Here is a 9,233-nt window from a genome sequence, read left to right on the forward strand (position 1 = left end):
AATGCAATGCTCTGCATGACCTACAACATTAACAGCACCCTGCATTGTGGGCCTCCCCATTATTTTGATCACAACCACAATTTGCTTAATTGGTATTCCTAAAAACCGACAGAAGACAAGTGTTTGCATCAATTAGCTGTCATTTCTTATTTTTCCTTGAGTGTGTTTTGCTCAATTTTTCAGCTTCTTTAACCAGAAAGCTGTTGTAAAAATTAAGATATGTACCAAAGAAAAATCAGATGCTTGCTTTATTTATTTAGTCACTGGAGACACACACTCTGGTTTAAATTACAATGGATTATCTGACTAAACTGTTGGGGGAATATTTACTACATCTTTAAGAAGCCTCTCTCTCTCTCTTTCTCTAATTCTTTATTAAATGCTTTGAAGGCTTTCCAAATTAATTTTTTCATTATTAAACAAGCATTTCAGATTTGTTATCTTACCTTTCATAATGTCTGCGAGTACATGTAGCAGCACTTGTGCTTCCAGGGTTACCACCTAATTCATCATAAATATGTTTCCATTGTCGACGGGCTGTTATCTGTAAAAATGGCAATGGAAAATTTAATCTTGCATCTTTACAGATTCTACAGCGTTTGAGTTCACAACAACAAATGCATGTGTGACACTTTCAGAACAGCATGTACTACAAGCACTATAAAAGCCCCTACAGAATATATAGAGTGCACAGAGCTTTGGGTGTCTTCTTTTTTTTTTTTTTTGCAAGTTAACACTACGTCTATGTTCTTTCTCTCTAAAATGGAGTGATCTGACTGATTCATTATCAAGTCACAAGCAATACAGCCTCACAAAAGAGAATCTCAATCAATACAGGGTCATTAACCATCAGAAGTTATGCAGACAAATCCCACGGTGAATTATGAAAATGAAGCTTGAACCATACTCAGCACAAATAATGATTACATAGTTATTTTAACTGAATTAGAGAAAATAAATCTGCTGCAAAGCCCAAATCCACCACAGAATTCTGTAAATCCACAAAAGCATAGTCCGTAACTCTGTATGTTACAAGCTGTTTATTTTTATCCATTTATGTCAGTAAAATATATAGATCAAATAGTAATGAAATCTTAACATACTCCAATGTTAATATTTGAGCTATGTACTTTATTGGACCACACTGATGAAAATAAACATCTTGTAACATATTGAGTTGCATACCACGGTTCTGGTTTTTTGTACAGAAATTAGGATTATACAGAATAACAGATGGAAGACCTGGCAAAAGAATTGTTTCTGAATACCACTTCATTATTTTATATATTCCGCTATATTTAAAACAGGAAGAAAAACAGGAATAGGACAAGCACAACAGATCACGCCCCTTCGCCTGCAGCTCATAAAGAAGGCCAGTGGAAAATTGTGGGGGCAATTTGGGGAGAATTTTGTCATTTTCTGTGGAATGTTGTGGATTTTAATGTATTCAGCCCCGGAGGCTTCTTCAGAGTTACCCACAGAGCAGTCAATGGCGTTTACTGAGGAGCTCAAGGCAGCAATCAGAAGAAAACAAATATTACAACTTGCAATCTGAGGCATGTAATTTTAATCTAAACAGAGCAGATAGCTACCGTCATTAAATATTACAGGGTAAAAGGTGTTTCTTTTTCACTCAAGAGAAAAGGAAAAGCCTTCCTTTGCAGAAATTATTCTCCGAAGCCAAAAGCATGGCTGGAGACTTAATCATTTGATAACGTGGCAATTTCTTCAAGTTTACTGTTCGTACCCTTCTCCCTAGAAAACATCAGCACCCCCAACTCACTTTTAGTACCTCTAAATAATTTGCACCTATAAATACTTGGGAGGAAAAAAAGGGGGGTGGGAATATCTTATCTTGAAACTCATTTACAGCAAAACGAACTGACTGCATTCACTGATTTTATTTTTCTGTATTCTGTAACTAGTCCAAAGACCACAGGCACAAGAGAGAGACTGCAATTAAGGATAAATTCCACACAAACAAAATATATTTAAATAAAAATCAAACAATCACCTGAAGAAAGGTTAATTTTAAGTCTATTTTAAGTTCTTATGTTGTCTCTTCTCCAGGCTACCCACACTTCTACCTATTACTATTACTAAGGGGCTTGAAGGACTGGCGTCCCGATAAGCCACAAAGAACATCATGAGATGTTCCTTCTGCCACTGGAAAGGTCAAAAAAGAGCTGGACCAAGTACCTTGCTGTGGAGGAATGCCTGGATGGGAAGCTACCTCTGGGTCCTTCCTCCCACACCTATTCCACCCATCCTCGGGACAGGCAAACGTCAGAGGAATGGCCAGACTGCCCTTGCCTTCTGGTAGGTCCCAAAAATCCCAAGTCCCCTGAGGACTGCTGCAAGTGGCTTTATATTAAATCAAGTCTCTGACAGTCTCAGGGGAACAAAGACGCACAAAGCCAACCTGGGGTCTGTGCTCTGGCCCTCTGGCAAGCACAGCCTGGCTGGCTTGCAAGGTGGTGGGCCAGGATCTGATACTTTGGCTAAGTACAGTGATGCTGTGCAGAAGCTATAAACGAAAGCAAAGGATTAGTCAGCAAGAGGACTACTGCGAGCCCCCTTTTTAAACATCCCCATGCGACTAAGAAACATGTTCTCCATTTTCAAAAGGAAAATGATAACCTTAGAGCCCAAGTCTCATTAACTGTGAGCTGACTCAAGACTCAATATATAAGCTAGAACATCAGTAAACACAACCATCTTTGAGGGGAAAGGGAATCCCTTTGAAATAATTTTTGGTGTGTCTCTCTCTCCCCTAGGCTGTTTAGAATAATAGTATTTACACAAACATTTGCCCAGCTTTATCCAATTCTGCCTCTGCAATGGACCAGAACTCCCTGGTAATTAGCAGAGTTGTGCCCTCCCACATACCGAGCTAAGTTTAAATTTGACATTCCTGAAACGATTGTTATTCTAACAAAGCCTGGGGTCGAGTTTTTCCCCGCTCTGGAAAGTTTAGTTTTTATGCTTAATAAACTTCAAAGGACTAGAGTAACTGATAAATCACATCCTTAAACAATTGGAACAAAATGCTGCGCTGTAGAAACTTCACAGTTGTCATGTAGGGCAGCACAGCTCCAACTGGATGCTCATGCTGGCCACATCCAAACTGAGGACTGCTTTCTTCTCTCCTACAAGTCCTTCCCAGCCACCTCAGTGCCTAGGAACTTCCTGAAGAGCCAGGAAAGGGCAGGGCCTGGCAATGCTTTGCTTATGGTTGCTCTTCCTACCAAAAACACCTGCCTGGGCTACCTTCGCAGGGCAGTTTTCACTCTGAAAAGGGCTTGCATCTGCTCCCGGTTAGTAACATGTCCACGACCAGGGCATATGAGGAACAGAAAAGGAAGATAACAAAAGGCATGAAAATGGTAAAATATTTTATCTGCCTGTGCAGGGAATTTCCCATAAACATTCAGAAGCAAAAAGTTTGGGGTTTTTTTTTGGTTTTTTTTTTTAAGGGCATGGAGCTATAGTGGCCTAGGACCCTGCAAAAGCTTTAACAAATGTCCTGAGAACTTTCATTTCACATTTTGATTAATTCAGCTTCAGTTTCCTTTCGTAAGTTAACCCTCTCCAGTAGAAAACACACAGAGGACAAAGAACCTTTGCCGCTTTAGTTCTCCAATTTGTTTTTCCCTACTCCTACCATACATATATATCCCTGCCAGTGCCTGCCACATTTCTAAAAGTGCAAGGATGCTCCAGGTTCACCCATTAATTAAGGCAATTGCACAGGCCCGTCTCCTCTTTGACAGCTTCCCATCCCAATGCTGGGTTTAGTTTTAAAGTAGTCTTCTGGTTTGCAGACCCCTCCCACAATTTGCTCCAACCTAAAGCTTCACGATCCTGGAGCTGGGCCCATTGGAAGCCAGGAGCTTTGAAAACCACTATGACATCTTTCTTTTCCATCCAATTCCATCTTTTCCATCCATTTTATCTTTTCCATCCTATCAGCAGAATTTGGAGTTAAGCAAGAGACTGGTCTGCTCAGAGACCTGAGAGCAGATCGGATCTGGTTCCTATAACCACAGTATTAGGCAGTGACTGGTATGCAAGAACAACCAAATAAAAGCAATATCTTATCTGTTAAAGTAGGGGACTGTTTATACACATGCTTTTAATGGTGTCTTCTGCTTTGAGAAATCTTAAGGTCTTCTGCACTGCAATCCCAGCTCCCTCCCTCATGAAAAAGCCTTCATGCTTATTTCTTGCTGCAAATCTAACAGGGGATTTTCTGGCCATGGTACATGATGTTCACAACGTCCCTCAAACAGAGCTCTGGGTATTAGATCTGTATGAAACAAACCCAGGTAGCTTTGCATTCCACTGATATATCAGTTTCTTTGGGCCTGTCCAGACGCAGAACTGCTGTACATGTCAATCATTGATTTTTAAAAACTAAAGCACTTCATTGTTGCTTCCAGGAAGCAGCAGTTAAGTGGGATCTCCCTGACCTTTGGCAAAATTCAAGCTGCTATACACCACAGGTTAAGCTCCACCTAATTTTCTTTTTATCCTTTATCTTTCTAAGACACCTCCAGGTAGAGTCCATTCAGCACCACAGCCCTCTGCAAACATGCCAAGGCACTCCTCTTGTGTTGGCTCAAAAGGGAAAATGCCACTTCGTGACTTGCCAAGGACAACTCTTTAGATAAAAGTCCTGGAAGTTTCCCATCTGTGAACATCCGCACCTTTTACTCACTCGACTTAGGGTGACTGAGAAAATACCAGGCAATGGCTGTTACATACCACTGCAGCTGAGCCCCCTAGAATGTGACATTGTTTTGTATTTCACCCAGGGATTTGGGGACATTTTAAATCATTCATACCGTGAAGGTCTGCTAGAGAGACTGCGATCCAATGCATTCTCCTATAATTAGTAACAAAGATGCTAATTTCACATATCTTTGTTTAAGAGGAACATGATCCCACCAATTCCAGAGAGACAGCTTCATCTGTTAAGGACGTAAGCCAATTTGTAGGGGTTGCTATTTTTATTAAGCCTTTATTATGTCCAACAAGAGGTACATGGGAGGGTAGTATTACAGCTATAGTTGACAATTAACTAACAATTAGTAATCAAACAGATAATGGACTGATGAGAAATGACCCTCACAAGTACTCTAGCAGGAGAGCCCTTAAATATGACATATGACACACAATCATGACTTGAAACTACTAGACAATCCCGTATGTATATCCTGTATGTACAGGTAATAGTCTCTGTCAAGCCTCGCTGGATCCATTCCAGCCCCTGATACATGACCATAAAGGAAAGCCAGACAGATGGCTAAGGAAGTTGTTCTCTGCATCTCAAATTCAATCCCTGGCTGATTTCATTCACTTTTAGATCCTTAACTGACAGGACTGGGCTCTGTGAATCTGGGCAGAAGCTAGAAAACACTGTACATAATCTCCGCTTGTTTCTCAAAGATGTTTTTAAAGCCCCACTGAAGCAGCTATACATGGACAAGGTGGGCAGGGCAGGGGATGAAACTGAAAATGGGTTAGCTATGATTGTTCTGCCAAACACAAGGACGTAAGGTTTCAAACTGCTTTAACTGGGAAAGTTTCTATACTTACTAGTAAAAACCTAGTCACCTGACCACCCTGAGCTCCCATACATGATTTTAACCAGCCTTTTATTTGTTTCCTGTTCATGAAATGGTTGTCACATGCTGAAGTCAAATATCTAATTCTAAATATTCTTTTCTTTACAAGACTTCCAAGAGAAAAGACTGCTTTCTACCTCAATGCACAAACCAGAAACTTGTGAAATTTTAAAACAAGTTAAAGGTGATGAAGCCCTTATAATGGACAAATTATTTGTTCAAGTCAGATGGAAGGGTCCATATAGATTAATGTGTATTCATCAGGGTAGGTTCAAAAAAGCCTTTGCTCTGCACATGACTTTTCATCATCAATAGATATGGGCACTGTATGTGAAAGGAGTGGATTCTGGTCGTCACTCACTCAAAATTTCTACATCTAAGCAGACCTGCCTGAGATTCAGGAACTGATATTGAGGTCCATGTCACCCCAGTTATCCACTGCCTTGCTTAAAAATGAAAGATGAATCAAACACAAAAGCCTCGCAGCAATGCTCGCCATGATAAAACATGTACGAACAAATGCAGCCTGGCAAACTCAGTGAGTATCAACGGGCCATAAAATAATAAAAACCAGGGTGTGCACAGGTCAAAGTATTTCAACAGCTATTGGTTTAACATTCAAGGAATGTAAAGCAAAGGCAGATCCCTATTGAGGATGAGACTGTTAACAGAAGGGAATTGAGGTCAGGAAGTCTCATGCTCCATGTACAACTTAAATGGCATCACAACGGTCCTCCCAGCTTCAACTCTTCTGCAAAGACAGCACAGCAGCCACTCACATCATAAAACCAGGATCAGGCCCATGACTTTAATGACAGCCACTGTCAAATTGAAGCTGGGTTCTCAGGTATGCCAGAGGGTGCGAGCTGTGCTTGCCTGGCCATTTACTGACCAGCAAGCAATTGCTTAGTTTCTTCTCTATGAAGAAAAAGCACCACTGGTACATTTTCATCAAAGGTGACAAATGTCCCTAAACAACAGAGAACATCTGTCACTGGGAAAAGGACAGGAGCTTTGAGACCAGGGTAGACTGATGCTACTCTGGATGACACTCTCACACATGCGATCCTTCTCTGCTCCTCCCATGTTCCTGCTGCTGTTGGTAGACCTGGCTCTTTGGTTTTGCATTCACAATCTCACCATCTTATTCCTGCTCTGCCCCAGGCACTGAGGTTCACCTTCTCTAACATCTCTAAACCCATCCCTCCGCTCTCGTTCTGGCACTAAAACTCAGCTCCCTTCAGCAAGTCACCACTTTGGTGTTCCTGCTTGGGTTCTCTGTCCCTTCAAGCAGATCTGAAACGCTGCGGTGAAAATCGCTCACCTCCCCGAGCGCTCTGAACATGCCACTCTCCTTTCAACCTCCTTCGCGGCCTTCCCTCGTGCCCTGGATCAAGTTCAAGATTTTAGCCCTCATTTACACTGCACTTTACGGCTCCTGGTGATTACTGTTGGCTCATAATTGCTGTAACGATCTATCTAAGGCAGCTATTCATTCATACATACCCATGAGCACATCTGCGCACACCCCTGTACATACGCGTGGTATGTGCTGATTAATGGAAGATACAGGAACAATCCAGGCCAAATCAAGTATACGTTTTTGTTGAAATGTTAGGTTTCACGTTTCGCAAAGTCCCTGACACACCCATGCAAATCAACCCGGGCTGCTGATTTACAGAACAATATGCTTTGTTGTAGGGAAGGAACACGGTGAGTTTTGTATTTTGGTTCAAACGACTTTCAGTTTCTCGATAGTGCATTTCTTCTTGTCGTTTCTCTACAGCAGAGATACGTCCCAGATTACTTCGTAAACAAAGCAAAAATAATTTCTTTCATCCAACTGCGGCAGGAACTGAACAACTTAATCTGATCATTGTGTGCAAAGAAAATGTTTCCAATGACGACATCTTCCTATGTCAACTGGCTTTTATTGCAGATGTCATCTCGATGTGCCATATTAATGCAGCTCTTTCTTCTCATTTCAAGATTTTAATCTAAGTTTGTTGCTTTAATATTTTATTGGTTCAAAATACACGCTGTAAAATCCATGGCCATCAAATTTTCCTGCGAGCTAAAAATAAACTGCTCTTGTCAGATATGGTTAGCTGATAAAAAGTGTCAGAGACTTTTCTGAATTACTTTGATAACTTCCTGTTTACGTGGTACTGACCCTTGTCTAATAAAGATCTTTTACACTTGGAATAAGAGAAGATCCTGCAGCATACTATTCCTTAATGGACAATGCTGATTACTTTTGAAAGCCTTTAATACATTTCCCATATTAGACATGAACAGATGTCAGGGATGTTGCCAAGTGAAATTTCTTTTATGCAATCTTGGCTTGTTGTACAATAATAGCCCTTTCTCAACATGGGAAAAAATTACAGACCCAACTAATTTCCTTGACAGGGAAGAGTTACATATGTTTTCCACTTGTAGTTTTTACGACAAGTTTACAATTTTGCCAAACCTGGAACTAATTGGGACCGTTTCCAAACACGATCCAATAAACCCACAATGTGTAGAGCTAGCCTAAAACGCAGCAAATGATTGTTTGCTTTTACATTTTTTTTTTCTAACAGGGAAAAGTTAGATTGCACAATTATTTCATTTAAGTTACTTAAACACTTACTGTTTCATATCCTCCCAGTTTTTGAGCAGCTTGAAACATAGTCCAAAGGTTAACTGTTAGAGGGACAATAAGTATTTAGATAAGCATTGCATTAACCAACATATGTCAAAGAAATGTAAATTAAACATTTTTTTAAATAAAAATAGAGAAAAAAAGCTCACAGCCCCTGAAAAAGCTCCCGTGAAACATTTTAAAAAGAGGCATTAAATATTAGGCTGTACTATATATATTTTTAATTACGTATAAGAGAACACACTTAGATTCCTTAACAGGACTGGAAAAATACACTGAGACAAAGGTAATGGGCTCATTTGACTTTGCTGATAAGAGGCATGGTATAATGACTGTAGCATGTTTCCGTAACTTCGATAATAAAAATTACTCATTGGGAAGAATGTTTCTTTTAATTATTTGTTTAATACAGATTTCATTAGCCAGCAAGCATGAGCCACACACCAGCTCACAGAGGAAGCCTATTGATTAAACAACAATATCCAATATTTACAGCAGCTCAGATAATGGCCTCCATAATCAATAAACAATAAGCTGCGTTCTAACGGGGCCTGTGCAAAGGAACCCAGGGGGAGCACAAATGAAAATTACCATGATAATTACGGTATGGGTGGTTGTGCCTTGCCCACAGCTCTGGGGTGGGAGGCATAGAGGCAACCCCTTCAAAAAATGTGTTGGGAGATGCTACTTCTCCTGCAGAACTCCTCCCCTCTCATGTGCTTTTCATCCTCGCTGACTGTCCCATGGGGCCACTGCTTGCTGCTGGTGACTCATTTAATTTATTTATTTTTATTTTATTTAGATTTTTATTTTATCTTATTTTAATTGCTAGAAGAAAAATTGATATCACCGCTCTACGGAAGGTGTGTGCACTATCCCACCAACAAACAGTGATTCCCCATAGACATACTACAAATACTTCAGGCCAGACGCCAGACGCAGCAATAACGCTGCAG

General features: G+C 40.5%; 1 protein-coding gene across 1 annotated transcript in view; it reads right to left on the reverse strand.

Moving 5' to 3' along the window:
* The window catches only part of ARID5B (AT rich interactive domain 5B (MRF1-like)), a gene marked incomplete at its 5' end in the record, with an annotated part of 36,301 nt that overhangs the window by 18,423 nt on the left and 8,645 nt on the right, over positions 1 to 9,233 (reverse strand). The window contains 2 exons of the mRNA XM_010159431.1: positions 447 to 544; positions 8,266 to 8,318. Of these exons, the coding sequence (XP_010157733.1) occupies positions 447 to 544; positions 8,266 to 8,318 (151 nt within the window). The remainder of the gene's footprint in view (positions 1 to 446; positions 545 to 8,265; positions 8,319 to 9,233) is intronic.

This window comes from Eurypyga helias, unplaced genomic scaffold, assembly GCF_000690775.1.
Source record: "Eurypyga helias isolate BGI_N326 unplaced genomic scaffold, ASM69077v1 scaffold30609, whole genome shotgun sequence".
Classification (NCBI taxonomy): Eukaryota; Metazoa; Chordata; class Aves; order Eurypygiformes; family Eurypygidae; genus Eurypyga; species Eurypyga helias.